General features: G+C 49.7%; 1 protein-coding gene across 1 annotated transcript in view; it reads left to right on the forward strand.

Moving 5' to 3' along the window:
• dntt (deoxynucleotidyltransferase, terminal) overlaps positions 1 to 17,645 on the forward strand; it is a gene marked incomplete at both ends in the record, with an annotated part of 60,777 nt that overhangs the window by 30,769 nt on the left and 12,363 nt on the right. The window contains 3 exons of the mRNA XM_079730846.1: positions 1,182 to 1,284; positions 9,027 to 9,281; positions 9,778 to 9,861. Coding sequence (XP_079586972.1) covers positions 1,182 to 1,284; positions 9,027 to 9,281; positions 9,778 to 9,861 — 442 coding nt within the window. The remainder of the gene's footprint in view (positions 1 to 1,181; positions 1,285 to 9,026; positions 9,282 to 9,777; positions 9,862 to 17,645) is intronic.

Consider the following 17,645-nt stretch of genomic DNA (forward strand, 5'->3'; position numbering starts at 1 on the left):
GCATGGCAATTATAACGTCTAAGATGTTTTTTCTTCCTTTCTTTGTCTCTTATGAATGTGTAGATCACAGTTCATAAGAGCTATTCATCAAACGCACCTGTGTGGGTATATAGGTATCAGGGGTATTCAACAGCTCAACTAATTCAATTCAATTCAATTCAATTCAATTTTATTTGTATAGCCCTTGATCACCATTACAGTCTCAAAGGGCTTATCAGGCCAAATATTTATGACACCCCCCTTTACCCAAGCAACAAGGGCAAGAAAAACCTCCCTTGAATTAGCAAGGAAGAAGTCGTGGTTTAACACCTCGAGACAGTGCGAGGCCGCACCACCGCACCCTTTCATCCTCTAACTGACAGATACGTCTCTCTAGCAGAGCTATCTTATCTTTGGGAAAGGCGGAACAAGAGCAACCGGAGTCCATGCTGACCGTGGTTGATGCAGACGGAGCTCCAACAAGGAAACAGCGAATACAATACAGAGTATGCAGAACAGGTCGCAGACATAAATACCGGTAAATAGGTACAAAACGAGACGCCAAGCATCCTGACAACCAAACCAAACAAACCGAGCCGGCTACCCGGGAGTTGTGTCAGCGGCGTCGCACAGCAGCCTGGGGTCAACCTGCGGAGAGGTTATCTGTGTATACATTGTGTTTGCTAAACTTGGCAATGACTTGATAATGACTTTGCTTCTAGCCTCCGCACCATCACCCTCCCCGCCTGCCATACTGCAGCGTGGCTGCGGCTCCATATGGACAAAGCTTATCACATGGATCCAAGTGGAAAATGATGATTCTCCTAGAACGCTTTAAACACACCGGCAGCTGCCGTAAAAATTGAGTCTTTAGACTTAACAACTTAAGACAAATAGTTTGAATTATAGCGGGGGGAATAAAAAGCTGTAACGCTGACCGCGGCATGCTGCGTGCTTTTAACAGCACCTTCTGCCAGCCCATCTCACGCCCCCTATCATCTGTTGCATCTAAAATAGGTATATATATTTATTTAGACATCTTTTTCAAGAAGCCGTGTTAAAGGACAGCTCATTCCTTAAACAACTACCAGTTGAGTAAGAGTGAGTGTAAGTGGGTTATTTAGTCACGCTACGAATGACTGCGGCCCACGCATTTTGACTTAAATGCGTCTGTGTGTTGATGTCTGTTTGTTGTTGTCCAGGGGGAAGGAGTTTGGTCATGACGTGGACTTCCTGCTCAGCACACCGGAGCAGGGCAAGGAGGAGACTCTACTGCTCAGCCTGGTGGACAGCCTAAGACGCCAGGTAAGGAGTCGCTGGGACGCAGGTTGGTATCACTGACTGTCCCGGCCTTGGCAGAAAATAGGGCGGCTGTGGCGACAAAAATAGCATGTGGTTCTTTCGATGGTTGATCCGAGTTTGGACTTTTGAGAGGGAAGAAGTAATATGCGATGTGCGTGCGTACGCCCATCACATAAAGGCAGCCCAGAAATCAAGCTGTGAATGTGATGCGTTTCATCAGAATTCAATGCTCCCCACCTCAGAGGAACCACTGAAGGGTTTCCTCGTTCCCAGGGGTCCTCGCTTTACCCTGTAACGCCTGAGATTGGGTGCTTCGACCGAGTGTGGCGACAGGTTGTCTTCGTACCTTCCTTCTGGAAATTATACTCCTAAAGTGCAGGACAAAGAAGCATAAAATAAGCTTTGTTTTAGCATCCATCACACAGATGAACAAGTCGTAGTAGGATATTGAAGCTAATCCGTTTAAAATTATCTGTATGAGTGGTTTTATTGATGCCGGGATCTGGAGTACTTTTATTAAGTATCTACTACTGTGTTGTTTGGATGCATATATATACCAAATAAACGAACTGCACCTGAGCTGGGAGAGGGCGGGACTTCCGAGCATGCTGTGGAGGAAGCGACAGGTGTTCAGTTACATGGGTTGAGGGGCGGGAGGTCGAGATAAGTTGGGCCTTCCGATAGAGAGGCGTCCGTTTCCGTTTCCGATGTTCCTTTGCCAAATTCATTGTAAAAATAACGAGTTTAATATCCTTCTCTAGGTTGTTTCGATATACTTCAATGGACCTCTCTCGGCCTATTGGAGTCGGAACCCCGTTGATGAGGGTTGCTCCGGCATGCTCGTTCTCAATAGCACTCACTCAGTTATTCACAATTCTGTTCTACGATTGTCATAGTAAAACGACATAAATATCCTCAGCGCCTAGGAGACCGGATTCAAGGCAGGTGTCTCCAAGAGCCGATTAGACGTTGAGAACTAAAGTTGACACAAAGTTTCAGTGTCTCAGAGAGCCAGCTGAACTGCAAAGGCAACTCCCCCAGAGACCCCGTCGGACAGAGGCGCCTGCCCTTTGTGTTCACAGCGCACCAGCGGGGGCTCGTTCTGCCATGTGCTCCGGAGCCCCTCCCCGGGCCCCGAGAGGGACAGACAGGTTGGGCTTGTCACAGAATATCAAAGCTATATTATTTTCCACTTTTTACCACCGGCACCACAGCCCTTTACAAGAAAAGCCATTCTTCTTCAGGAGTGGCTCACTTTCACACTTTAAAAAAACAAATACCAGAGACCAGAGGAGCTGGGAGAGGATGCTGGACCGAAAATGGATTCTGTAATGGAAAATCTGCGGCGAAAGAAAGACAGAAAAGACCCAGAGGGGGAGTGGGAAGGTTGTGAGGCGGGGAGGAAAGGATGAGAGGATGGCTGTGAAGAGCTGAGTGACCGAGATGGAGCGAACGCAGTGCGCGCTTTCCACCTTCATCGCGTAATGATGTAATTTTTCGAAATTAATGATGCAATTATTGGCCATTTCTTTTCAAGGGGATTATTGAGCACTGTTTGTCACCGCAGTGAGGCTGGTGCCACCGCACTCCAGAGTTGTATGATCAAAATGTGTTCCAAACGTGAACCAAATATTTAATTTGAGGGCATGTAGACACACTGTTTCTTGCTCTCATGCCTCGAACAGCTGTGTAACGGAAAATACAAGCTAATTTTAGGAATACAAATTTATTTCGCATTTAGACAGCTCATTATGAGAAACATACTTTGAAGTCGCCTTAAATAGAAGGAGTTAAAGCTAAAAGCTGGAGAGAATAATTTGTTGTCTCGTCAGGTCGTGAGGAACTTCTGTTCAGTTTCATCGTTTACAACCATGCATATAAATTGTGCAATTTCCACAATTTATATGCTAATGGACTGAAAAAATGATGCATGTGTAGGAACAGAGTCCTCTTAACTCTCCTCTTTAAACTCCTTCTACCGGTCAAATGCACCAGCAGAATCCTTTTTCGGTCTGAGAAAGCCTCCCTTCATGTCCTGGTCCCTCTCTAATTCACATTATTTATTGTTACAGTTATGTTTTACTTATATTTCGAAGGTTGAACAGAACCAACAGTGTCTGTTAATGTCTGTTTAATACGTAATTTTATTGCATAGCTTTGTTGAAAACTCACTTCTGATCTGGTCAATTACGGCATTCAGAGGTTATTTCTGAATAGCAGACCGCTGCTATGAATAACAGGCCATTGCAATGGACGCTGTAATCTTAGTTTTTTATCTTTGGGGTTTCTTTGAGTCCTGCGTCACCCTGTCAGTTTTAAATTGTGATAATGAGCAAGTTGCAGTACTTGATTCCTTACATATTGCTTTATATTCTATCAGATTATATTGTATGATGTAATTTAATTCAATATTATATTATTTTGACCTGTCAATGGCCTCCCCAGGGCAGTGAGGATGATATGAAAAAATAATAACATTAGAAGAATAACATTTATTTGTAGCTTTTTAAAAAATAAAAAATGTACCATTTCTATGACTAAATTACATTTAACCATGAGTAAAGATTCACAAAGAGTCAAGATTTATTTTTCTTACTTAAATATTCTTCTTATCACCATTATTCTCATTAATATACTGAAGCTGGTCACGTTTCGGCCTAAGCCACCTCATACAAGCTTAAGCCAGACCGGCGTGCTGTTGTTGACATTGCCGACAGCGCGTGTGAACCACTTCCTAAGCTGTCCTTCTTGACACCACTTGGCACAAGGACGTGGTGTGTAGGGCGGCCAGGGGGAGCTGCAGCTCCCCAGGGGAAGGCCCAGAGTGGGGCTAGACGCAGAGGAAAGAGTGGTCCAGAGAACCACAGTGTGCCCACTTTGTCATCAGACAGACGGGTTTAAAAATACGTCTCTCTCTATCCACCCTCCCCATGCTTCCAAGGATACACTCACACACACACACGCATGCGCACACACGCACAGACACATACGCATACACGTACATGCACACGCATACACACACACACACACACACACACACACACACACGCACAGGCACAGGCACAGGCACACGCACACGCACAAGAACAAGCACACACATGCACAAGAAGAAGCACCTACACACCCATTTACGCACACACAAACTCTTACACAAACATACTTACACACACATGCTCACATCCACACACATGTTTTTCCCTTCAGGGGACATTCCGGTTCATTATTACCTAACTTGTATTTGCGGATCCTTTCGCCTGTTCTGTTGGTCAGAGAAGGAAATGGCCGTGGAACATCCACTGTCTGCCCATTTAGAACACTGGTTCTAAGTGGGCAAGATTGTCCAGAAATAGGGAGCGCATTTCGAAGCTCTACTTAAGCAGCCTGAGCCCATTCACTTTAAGTGCCTTCAGCGTATCCCGAAAGTGACCTGGCAACTCTGTGTAGTGCACTTAATGGTCCTACAGAGATCCAACTCAAGGAGGATATAGGGGATGATCCCGCAACTCCAGCTGAGATATCTCTGCCGTTTCATCAGAATGCCAGATAACCATCGGCCCGGGAACATCCTGCACGGCCAACTTAAACTAGGCCGTCGTTCTGCAGGCAATCTGAAAGGGAGGCTTATAGACCATCTAGAGACGACACTGCAGAGGTGTAGGACCAATCCATCTTCGCTGGAGCTCGCTGCTGGGCTCCGGCCCACGCGGCGCCAACACTGCCACCAAGTAGTGCAAATGCAGAGGACAAGAGAACAGAACGCCACCCGGCTAAAAGACAGAGACGAAATAGGCCCCTGTCAACTGCTGCAGCCCCGGGTCGAGCCTGTACATGCCCTGTCTCTTGCAGACATGGTGCATCATGAATCTGGTTTAACAGTCAGCAAAGGACACACAAGCAGTAGTGGAAGTCATCGCACACAGTGTGTCCAGTCCACTGTGGGTGTGTGTGTGTGTGTGTGTGTGTGTGTCCACTGTGTGTGAGGTCATTGTGTGTGTCTACTGTGTGTGTCCAACGTGTGTGAGGCCATCGTGTGTGTCCACTCTGTGTGACTCCAATGTGTGTGTGTCCGCTGTGTGTGAGTACAATGTGTGTCCATTGTGTGTGAGTACAATGTGTTTCCACTGTGTGTGTGACCACTTTATTTGGTCCCCTGTGTGTGTCCAACTGTGTGTGTCCACTTTGTGTGTGTCCACTGTGTGTGTATGTCCCCTGTGTGATTGTGTCCACTGTCTGTGTGTGTGTCCATTGTTCGTGTGTTCCCTGTGTGTGTGTGTGTGTGTGTGTGTGTGTGTCCCCTGTGTGTGTGTGTGCGTCCCCTGTGTGTGAGTGTCCACTCTTTGTGTGTGTGTCCACTGTGTGTGTGTGTGTGTGTGTGTGTGTCCTCCGGAGTGTAATGAGGATGTGGATGACGATGATGACATTTAACACATTTCTTTGTGATCAGCATCAAGGAGGAGACATCATCACCTTAAACTCACCTCATTAGCGGTTCGCAGCAAAAGTGTAAACCAGGCTGTCTGCTACCATCCCCCCCCCCCCTCCCCCCCCCCCCAAACTCCCACTACAGCTCTGCTCCAGCCCGGCGGGGCCCACTGCAGAAGTGCGGAGTACTGGATAATGGATAAGTGTAGCGTCGGCGATGGATGGGATTAGAACTGGGCCGGGATGGGTGATACCATGGGGAGGCGGGGGGTGGGGCTTGAGGGGGGGTGATTAAGTAGCGGTGGCAAAGGTGGGCTCTTAAGCCGCATGACCTTGTCATCTGCAACCGAGCCTCTGGGGTTGGGTGTGGGTGTGGGTGTGGGTGTGTGTGTGTGTGTGTGTCTGTGTATGTGTGTCTGTGTGCGTGTGTGTGTGTGGGGTGGGGGGGGGGGGTAGAGTATGGGAGTGCGGGCGGGTGTTTTGGGTATGTCTTAACTATGAAATATAATATTGTGGAGCGCACACACACACACACACACACACACACACACACCATCAGCACCCTATCCACCCTATCCACCACCCGAGGGGAGGTGAAACGTACATTTATCTGGCAACGTCCTTGCGCCGGTGGGTTCATCTTTTAGTGTGTCCCTCCTCCGCCTCTTCCTCCTCTCCCTGCTTGCTGAGGGGTGTAACTCGGCGGGGGGGGGGTAACAGGATGCAAGGTCAGCCAGCAGCTCCGGACCCGATAAGCTTCAAGGTCCTCGCCTCCCTCCGATGGCAGCCGGGTGGGGGCGGGGCTTCAGGCTGTCCTCTATCTATCGTCCCTCTCTGCCTCCGAGTCCCATGCATGAACACAGCTCATCGCTTTCCGTGGGCGTGCTAGAAATGTCGCCGGGTTCGGGAGCGCGGTTGCCCTGGTTGCGCGGAGCCAAGGCCCACCGGGCCGGGGAGGGATGTGAGAGGTGACACATCGGTGATTCTGTGGAAGTGCGATTATTATTTTAGAGTCACAGTAACACTTTGCTGCTCAATGCTAATGGCTACTTTTTTCTGTTGACACTGATTCGAAAGGCGATGCTCTGGCTTTGCATGTTGTACACACACACACAGCACACACTCACCAGCTGTCCTCTTTCTCTCTGTCTCTCTCTGTCTCTCTCTCTGTCTCTTTCTATCTCTCTCTCTCTCTCTTTCTCTCCCTCTCTCTCTCTCTCTCTCTCCCCCCCCCCCCCCCCACCCTCTCTATAAACTTGCCGCGCCACCATATTAGCGATGCCATCACTTTATTCAGGCTGAATCAACGTCAGCGAGTGGGGTTCCAACACGCCCCACTAATACATGCTAATCTGTGACTTGGCGGCAGGCGCGAGATGTGTTCTCTGTGTCAGAGGGGAACATGTCATTAGATCGCTGACTGCACAGCACTTACTGTTCCCCGGGGCGGGCCGTGCTGCTGACCCTTTCAAAACAAGATAATTATGCAGAAGAATACTTAGTAAAAAACAAACATAGAAACCCTGAGCTCTGATACCTGGCATCACTGTTCCCGACACAGCGTTGAATCTTGTGATTCAGTTGTTTTTCTTCTTCACTCAAAAGCAAAAAAAGCTTTGGGGAAAACAAATTATCTCCTCTTTGGTAATTCCCTGTGTAAACAGTTCTGGTGGAATGAGCTTACCTCTCAGAGTGCGGCTGACATTACCTGCTGCGTGGGAGTTGATTAAAGACCGCTGGCAGGCTAAACAACCCTCAGGCGCTGCTCAGACGCACAAAAACGCGTCACAGCTTCCCTGTTTTTGGGTGTGCATTTCATTTGTTTTTGCCGTTTTGATTTTGCAAGAGCTATGTTGGAAAGCAGCAGGGACAGACGTCAGACGAGAGGATGACAGGAAGTTAAATTGAATGACAAGGCCGCTTGTCTCCTTTCGTTGGATTCGCACGCGGTTTGGTTTCAATGGCGTTCATGCCCCCTTATGGACTGCGTGACAGACACGCTCACAAGTCATTAGTTGCTTGTATTTGCTTTTAAGGCATCTGGATGGAATCATCTGGGGAAACAGAACAGCCTGTGATGAGTGTCTCCACGAATAAGCTCGCCCCCTTGTATGAGATCGGATTGCAGACATCCTCTCTGCACTTTGGCTCGCTCGTGGGTCTGAAGGAGTTGAGTGGGGGGGGGGGGGGGGGGGGATTTCAGACGACTCTCGCTCTGTCGCTCTTTAGGCTCATTATCAAAGTAGAGTGTCACTGCCTTTCGCCTCGCCCTTGCTGAACATTTGGAGTCAGGATCTTTCACCCAGTCTCCCTCTCTCTGTAGTTTGAAGGTGTGATGTGTAATCGGGAGGTGAAGTGCGTGTTCCTCTTTTTGCCATCAGGGTGAGCGGGGGACGGTCGATTTGACGCAGGGGGGTGAGGGGGGGTTTCTTATCTCGCCCGCTGTGCGACCCCTCAGAAGATAGTTGATGAGCGAAACATACATGGAGGAGGCGGGGGATGGGACTTCACACGTGTCACTCAAAAGAAGCTCAGCTGCCGGTTAATGAGTACTCCGCTATCAGCAGGAACCCAGGCCCTCCTCTTCCTCTCAGAAAGGAGGAAGAGGAGGGCGCTTTGCCATTAACCCCGGTTATCTGCCGGGATGGGAAGTGCGGGCGGCCGTGGTTTGGGGCACTTTGCTCCGGGCTATTACTGCTGCTCGAGCCAAGAGAGGCTGATCCATTGGCCCCCTGGGGATTCCAGGGACCCCCGAAATTTCCATTGGCTGGCCGGATTAAATGGAGGATTTGTAAGGTGAAGCATTATGGTGCTCCATAGTCTATATAATCAGAGCCGCCTGGGTCCAGAGCCAATCGATCCCTAGCTATCGCTCTTTCGTTTCTTTCCTCACTTGCTCTACATTGGTTATTCACACAATCTAACTCTCCTCTCTAAGACTCCCATAGACACATCCTATATAATTCAGTCTCCTAAATACGCGTTTAACGTCCCTGACAGAGAGATTGCAACAAGCTACACAGTAGAGCTGTTTTACACGGGAGAAACTCAGCTTGCGCATGTGAACAGCCCAACAGACCTGCAGGGGAACCCACCAGCAGAACAGTTAAACCAGAACTCAGAGCTCTAATGTACAGTCTTGGCAGTGATTCACATCACTGCCCATCACTGACTTGGTTGTCTGATTGTTTGCGATGATATACTCCCAAACAATGATTCACGATAAACATTCTTATCTTACCAGCAGGGAGACAACACAGCCTGCCATGTGGACGCTCGGCCCTGCGACTGATTGACGGCCTGCTCTCTGTTGACCCCGACAGGGCATTCTGCTGTACTGCGACCACCACCCCTCCACCTTTGACATCAATAATGTGCCCGCCGTCAGCTTCGAGGCCATGGACCACTTTGCCAAGAGCTTCCTCATCCTGCGGCTGGAGGACCGCCAGGTGGAGGGGGGTGTCCAGCGGCCGGAGGGGCAGCACGACGGCCGGAGCTGGAGGGCGGTTAGGGTGGACGTGGTGGCTCCGCCCATGGAGCGCTACGCCTACACTCTGCTCGGCTGGACAGGATCCAGGGTGAGAACCGCTGGGATTGGATCCCTAAGACTTGGTACTTTCAGGTGGATTGTTTACAACAAGCACTATGGTGGAGGAGGTTTGGGACTTTTTACGGGGGAAATAGATTGCTATCTCCACTTTAGGATGTGCCGAAATATCACTTTTTACTTTCTCCATCCAGCAACTCATCCTAAGTGTTAGGGTCTGTTGATTATGTCTATTGAGTCCCTTTTAACAGGGGGGAGATTGTGTTGTAAAACCAATATTTCGATACATCTGATCACATTTTTTGAAACCTTTTTTTCTGACGGTCTGAGACAACCAAAAACAAGGTCCTCTCATGTTCACCATTAAAGAAAAAAAACATTGAAACATACGTTTATCCAATACACAGATGCAAAAAAAAAAGTGAAATCTGGTATTTCCTCCAGTTGCTATTTCCTTTCAGTGCCTTTGAACTGTAGGCAGGAAAAGTTGCATCTAATTTCACATCATCGATTGCTTTTGTCCGCAGCAATTTGAGAGAGACTTGAGGAGGTTTGCCAGAAAGGAGAAGAGAATGCTGCTGGACAACCATGGCCTCTGGGACAAGACCAAGGTACCCTGCACTCCTCCTCCACGTCCTCCCCCAAACAGAGGGTGCTTCACCTACTGGGACCAATGGCGCGTCAGAAATGATAACATTAAAATGACATTATAAAAGAATCCCATCAATGTTGTAACCTCACCACTCTTGGAATACTTAACTAAAGGAGTAATGAGAGTAGCAAAACCTGCTGTGCTGACAGTGGGCAGGCATCCTACTGAGAACCACGCAGGGGTTCAACCAAAGACCGTTTCAAAATCCCAGCCAATCACGCGTCAGCTTTGTGATGGCACAAAGGAGCCCTACGCAAATACTGCCAGGTGGACGGCTGGACTTAAAAACACATGCGCAGGAGCCGTAAGATATTGATCCATGTAAATCACGGGGAGAAACAACAAAGGCAGCAGGAGCAGTGAGTGTTCCCTGGCCTTTCACTGGGCTACCGCTGCAGCATTCTAAACCGTGTGTTTCTCCAGAGTCGGCCCATCGCCGGGGATTTGCCCAATGTGTAGCCTGCAGAAAGTGTGCTTGTGAATCTGGATGTGGAATTATCCAGCGGTTTTCAACCTTGAAGGCAATAGAGGGGATTAGCTTTGACTGTTTGACTGGACCAGTGGGGAGGCGTGAGAAATTATCTGAAAACGTTCCGTGAAATATGTATTTTCTTTTGTGGGTGTGCAGGAACCCGATAGCAGGAAAGCACGATTTTTAATTATAGCTTTATTGCTACAAGGTAGGCGTTTATGTGCTAATTAAGTCCTCCACATCGTACGCTCGCAGACACACACGCTTAAACAGGCATGCACGCGCACATGCGCGCACACACACGCAAACACGCACACACATAAACATCAGGTAAATAAGAAGGAAAGGCCTCCAACTGTTATTGTATCACGACACCAGCTGGCTTGGAAAAGGGTGAGACGGATTGCATTGCAATGCAGGGTACATTAATACGTTTGCCAAATAAAAATATTGCATCACAGTCTTAACCAAACAATTCAATAATAAAAGGAATGTAAATAAATTAACGGCAAATCCATTTGATTTAATAACCAATTAACTCTCTGCTCACCCATGCAGTCAGACTTAATTTGATTATATTTAGTGACACCTGGCCTTTGTTTGGGTAAGGAACTTAATTGTGAAGTCCAAAACTCAAGGACTGACATCAATAGTGTGTGCGTGTGTGCGTGTGTGTGTATGTGTGTGTGTGTGTGTAGGTGTGTGTGTGTTTGTGTGTATGTATGTGTGTGTATGCATGTGTGTGTGCGTCTGTTTGTATTTTAATTGCTCTGCCGTATTACAAGCATTGTCAGTCGAACCGCCGTGCTTTCCGGTTCTGACATTTCCGTTAAAGAACTGTCACAACTGTCGCTTTTTGACACATGGGTTTTCTTAACGCCACTGATAACTCTGTCTTGACATGCGACAATCTATTCTGACACAACGTTTGACACAGAGTCTGAGGAAAAGTTAGCGGCCCGAATTTCGGGAACATCTGAAGAAGCGTGTGACATCGCGGTAAGCTTGGGACGAGAAAGACTGCTGGTTAGCAACCCTTTTAGCGTTCAGAGGTTTTTCAGTTTCTTTGATGTGGATTTTGAACTGATACTGAGACATTAGCCGTACAGGTCTCTGAAACAAACTGGCTCCTTGTGCAGCAACATCAAGTCTCTCTCGCTGCATGCCTTTGTCCTTCTGTAAAAAGCCAAGACTACAGAAATCTTCAGAAAGAGTGTGGCTCCACCTGTACACCCGGTTTCTACAATCCAGCAAGAGGAAGAAACGCAGTTCACATATCCATCAAAGTCGACAACAACTTTTGAGGGAGCATCACTCTGGCTGACGGTTGACAGACTCTACCTGGAGTGAATATTTACCCCGACTCCCCGTTCCCTCTGCTGTTTCCTGGAACTCACTGCTTCTGATTTCCATACTGGAGGGCGGGGGATGAGATGAGGGGGGGGGGGGACACGACGTTCCTGAAGCAGAACAAGACAAGATTCCGGCGGCAATGGATGGCAGGTTGGGATATGGAAGGCCGAGAAGGCGGTAGTGTTACGGGGGGCGGGGGGGGGCGTAGGGACTCTGTCACCAAACCCTTACTCAGTCTGAGATCTCCCCAGGGATGGGGGTCGGAGCGTCGGGATCACAGGCCAGCGTCTCCCTGACAGATATTATACACGGGCGGCTGCATCAGATGGTGTTTATTCATGAATACAAGAAGGGCAGCGGGCAGGCTTTTGCTGACCGAGCAGCCGTCCGGGGAGCATGCCGGTCAGTTCGCACACGGGCGCACATCGGCCAAAACAGAAAATAGCACACAACACACCCAGCGTCCCTTCAAACATGCAAAAGCAATTTTCAGAATGCCAACTGGCATGCATTTCACAGGCAGTTTACAAACTTCTGTTAACCGTGTGTGTGTTTGACTGTTTATGTGTGTGCGTGGGTGTGTGTGTGTTTGTCTGTGTATGTGGCTATTTGTATGCGTATGTGTGTGTGCGTGCGCGTGCGTGTGTGTGTGTGTTTGACTGTGTGTGTGGGTGTGAGTGTGTGGGTGTTTGTGTGTGAAATGGAGAGAGGCTTCCACTGGGACAGCTCATATTAAATCATGGTGATGTGAGTCCATGGGTATGGTTTAGTTTGACTGTGAAAACGATTTGCTGTTCAACAAACCAATTATACACATCTGAACAATGATTTAAACACACACACACACACGCGCATACACACACACACACACACACACACACACACACACTCGCGCGCGTCCACGCTCGTCACAGAAAAGTAATGCCAGAGAAGTGACAGTCCCGGCCGACCCCCTCTTTCCCCGTTAGTTTCAAGGTTGTCAGGGAGCTTAACGGCGGCCCATTGCGACGGAATCGCTCAGCGGCCAGATCCGTTTCCTCATCCGTTGGTCCACATCGCTGGCGTAATTAACTGTAATGAAGATCAATTAACTGGCCCGGGGTGTGGGCTGCTGCTGCTGCTGCTGCCTCCGCAAAGTGCTGGCTCTTTACCTCCATTTAGCTCCCCGCTCTCTGCTTTGGGCAGACGCCGTACAGAACCAGCTCCGAACCGAACTCTCCCCCCGCTTCTTCCGCCCTAGCCCTGTGAATTGGTGGGTGGCGCCGTAATGACACATTCATCTTTCCATTCGTTTTCTCTAATTGCTCCGTCACGTCGGACGACGGTTGAGAGAGGAGAGAGGGAGGGGGGGGGTGAGTTGAGGGCCGTTTCGTGGACTTGAAGTCACGGCGTTTGGAGCCTTTTATTTCGTATTATGAAATGCTTGAAAAAAGATCAGAGAGGGCTGCGGTCCAAGCTATTAAAGATCCTGTTCCTCCCAATTAACTCCGGCTCAGGCTCAGGCTGGTGAGGTTGAGGTGGGGGCCTTAAGGTGCTCACGCAGAACAAAGGCCGATGCGCTGCTGTCAGGTTTACGCCGGGACGCGTGCCAGCCTCGCACCTGACAGCTCAACTTCCTGGGAAGTAATATAAAGAAGGAGAAGGAAGAAACCAGACGCTGGCTGACTCGTAACTCCTGTTGTAGTCAGTTACTCCACGGATCAATACCCCCACTGCGCCTTCACTCGCACACTCGCTGTGGAAGTGGGGTTCTGGGATGAGGGGAAGTGTGTGTGTGCGTGCGTGTGTGTGTGTGTGTGCGTGTGTGTGTGTGTGTGTGTGTGTGTGTGTGTGTGTGTGCGTGTGCGTGTGCGTGTGCTTGTGTGTGTGCGTGTGTGCGTGTGTGTGCGTGTGTGCGTGTGTGCGTGTGTGTGTGCGTGTGTGTGTGTGTGTGTGTGAGTAAGCCAAGGCGGTGTGGTTAATGTTTTTTGGAGGGTAACGTGTTCGGGGTGTAGGCGCGGTAGGGAGGCAGGCGGGGAGGGGAGGGGTGTGTGGTCCACGGTGGGGGGGGGGGGGGGGGGGGGGTTGCCTCTGTGTGTGTGTGTGTGTGTGTGTACATGTGTGTGTGTCCTCTGCTGTAGCTCTGAAGGTTTGTGATAATTAATACGCGGTGGGCTTGATGAATGAGGACAGGTTGAGGCCTCCATCACTGCCCAGCCAGACTGACTCCCTCCCTGGGCCCAGTGGGGGCGGTGACCTGCCCAGCACCACCTCCTCCACCAAATAAAAACACACCACCTACCCTTGAGAACCCACTGCGGGTGTGTGTGTGTGTGTGTGTGTGTGTGTGTGCGGTTTCCCATCGTCCCCAAGCTTAAGCCCATGAATGCCCATAGAAGCCTACAGACCTGTACAGCAGATGCGCCAGCTAAGTGGGCCTGTGTATGTGGGCTGGTGCATGTGGGCCGCTGTTCTTATGCACACATGTCTGGGCATGAACCGCACCGGGCAGGCACAATGCGCACACGGAAATTCATGTAAATGCAATTCAGTTTCCAGCATGTATAGGATTTTTTTTCCCTTCGTGACCTGACTGTACGGTTCATCATCTTGCTCTTTGGTACACGCGCGGTGCAGCACAGTACATGGCTGGCTGCGTGCTTCCTGCGCGCGTGGGCGGGTGTGGTTGTCTCCCTTCTCGGGCGGAGTAATTACTCTATGTCATGTGTAGGTGTGTGATTAATGAGCTGCTGGTCAGAGGGGCTGTGAGTACGGATCTCTGTCCCCCCCGTCCCCGTCCCCCCCTGCGTGGGTCCCTGAGCCCTGCCACATGGCTACAGAAGACCTTATGCTCTTCTCTCCCTCTCTCCTTCCTTTGTTAGTTCGTTCCTTCGTTCGTTCGTTCGTTCCTTCCTTCCTTTGCCCTCCACGGTCCGTGGAGGGTCCGGACCCCCGCTGGTCAGAATCTTATGAGGAAGTGGTTTCCCTGCTCTGCCGCGTGGTGGAAATCCCATCGGGGAACAGTGATGAGGAGAATTCACCTCAGGCTGGGGGATGCGTATTGCTGTGTCTTATATCATCTGCAAATTTGACCCAGCAATATAATGGAATTTTGCTTACAGAAGAGGAACGACTGGAAACCAACTATTATATAACCCTCAGGTAGACGGACATAGCAAAAATTTGTTGGTTCTCTCATGCAAATATGCTTGATTTAAACCGCCTCATAAACTGGCAAAAGGCGGAAGAAACCAGAATGCAAATGCTTAGGCCTTCACATCCACACGTTTGAAAGATGCAAACGCTTAGTTGATGGTGGCGAGAGAGGGAGAGAGAGAGGGAGAGGGGGTGGGGGGGCAGACGTGTGAATGGGGGACCTCAAGAGGTCAGGGGTAGTGAATTGATGATGTAGGCAAGTTTCTGCCTCATGAACATTAAACAAGTTCCTACAGCTCGCTGGATGTTGATATCCGAAGGGGATCTGCACAGACGATCAAGGAGGGCTATTTTTGTGTCAGGATGATTGTGTTTCATTATAAACTTGCCAGGCGTCTTGATGAACAGCGTAAAAAAGAGTGCAGTATGCCTCTGCTCTCAATTAAGGTAACTTGCAAAGTAAAGTTTAGGCGTTCACACTGCTGCTTTTAAGACGCGCTTTCTGAACTTCTGTCAGAAAAAAACAACATGACTCTCGCTGTCAAAACCTCCAGCACCGCAGATGTTCCAAGCTCACACCTCCTTACATCCTCGACACACAGACACACACAAACACACACAGACATAAGCAGACACACACAGACACATATGGACACACACACACACACACACACACACACACACACACACACACACACACACACAAATACAGGCACACACGCAGGTACACACACACAGGCACACAAACAAACAAACACACCCAAACACACACACCCACACACACAAACATCAGGCACCAGCACACACACACACACACACACACACACACACACACACACGCACCTTTGCACACACATTCATACCTTGGAGCAGTGGATGAGTGGACAATAACAGGGCAATTGCACTGGGCTTTGGGGAGCGTTCCTGAGCGCTCCCCGGCTGTCGCGGTGTGCGTAGCAGGCAGGGAAGCATGCGCACAGAAGAGTCACAACTCTCTGCAGGAGCAGAAGAGGAGCGGGGGGGGGGGGGGCGGGGGTCGAGTCAGTGTAGGCGGGGTGGGCCGGTTTAATTTAGCGGATGACGGCACTGAGTTCTTCAGGGTATCCGTGCCGGACTGGAGGGTGCCAAACCACAAGCACACGCATGCACACAAGACGGACATACGCGCGCGCACGTAAGTTTGACACATACACACACACAAACACACACACACACACACACACACATACACACACACACACACACACATTAATACAGGCACAAACATGCACATAGGAAAAACAGGCATCCACTCATTCATGCACACACACATGCGCAAGAAGGGAAACAATACTTTCACACATCCTCACATGGCGGCTCGCTGTCCTCTTGGCGGTGGCACGCTGTCAGCCGCCGTGCACTTTCTCAATGTTGTTTAGAAGTGTCAAGCGGTACACCGTGCCACGCAGGCGTGGGTTGGGTGCCCGGGCGGCTGAGTGGGTGGGCCGGGTGTTAGGGGGAGGGAAGGGGAGGGAGGGAGGGAGGGAGGGAGAGAGGGAGGGGGGGAGGGAGGGAGGGAGGGAGGGAGGGGGGGAGGGAGGGGGGGAGGGAGGGAGGGAGGGAGGGGGGGAGGGAGGGAGGGAGGGAGGGACGGAGGAGCAGTCGGTTTGCGTGAGTTTTTTATCCGGCGACCTTGGTGCCACGTCTGTTCTTGTGAATTTTAATTAAAGGCGAGATGAATAGACCTGAAGGAGCTCTGTGTGACCATGGAGCTCAGACAGTCGCCTCTGCTGTTCGCCCGAAAGTGCCTCGCTTCCCCTCAGGATCTACCTATGTATGCCTATGTGTGCGTGTGCGTGTGTGTTTGTCTGTGTGTGTGTGTGTGTGTGTGTGTGTGTGTCTGTGTGTGTGTGTGTGTGTGTGTGAGTGTGTGAGTATGTGTGCCTGTCTGTGTGTGTGTGTGTGTGTGTGTGTGTGTGTGTGTGTGTGTGTGTGTGTGTGGCGTTGAAGATCATTTTTCTCCCCGAGACTTCCGCAGATTCTCACGTGAATGACTTTCATGATGATTGGCGTTCGCGTAATGCCGAATTGATCCCGGGAACGTCTGGAGAACATTAGCTTGAGGAACATGAATCAAATGGAAATTTAAGACGCGTTTAGGAAACGACGATCCAGGAGGGGATCTCGGGAAGGGTTTAGCCAGGGACAACAGCACGCAGCCGATTGAAACGGGACACACAAGCAGACGCGCACACACACAGTGCCTCATTAGGTTAACCTGAAACATCTTGTACAGCAACATTCCACACAGAGGCTTTCAAGATAAGTTGACGTAAATATAGATTGCATGGTGTTCGTGGAATAAAGCTGAATAAATGATGAAACCTTCACCCAGTACTACACAGTGGTGTTACACGGCTGTAAGTGACGTGATTAGAAGCCAGGTTGTGCACTGTCCTGTTGTGTTGGTGGAGAATTGTGTAAACTACAGCAGCAACAGCAGTAATTGGAACCTGGGTTCTGTGTTTGGTGTTGAGTTCAGGCACAATCAATATCAGTTCCCTTCTCCCTCTGGGCAGAGTCTAATTATCTTATCGTCTGGTTCAGTTCAGTTACAGCACACTCTAATTGTGATTCTGCATTTTATCTCTCTTCAACCTTTCGCAGTATTTGCTGTGTTTTTGTAGAAAAGTTTAAACAGCCCTGGTGTTCTCTGGACATATAGTCTTTGCTCTCTTGCTAATGGCAGCACATTAAAGAAGCCCCAGGCTGGGTTATTTAGCTTTCCGCTAAGGCTTTTCTTG

The sequence above is a fragment of the Pollachius pollachius genome (assembly GCF_949987615.1).
Source record: "Pollachius pollachius genome assembly, chromosome: 2".
NCBI classification, from domain to species: Eukaryota; Metazoa; Chordata; class Actinopteri; order Gadiformes; family Gadidae; genus Pollachius; species Pollachius pollachius.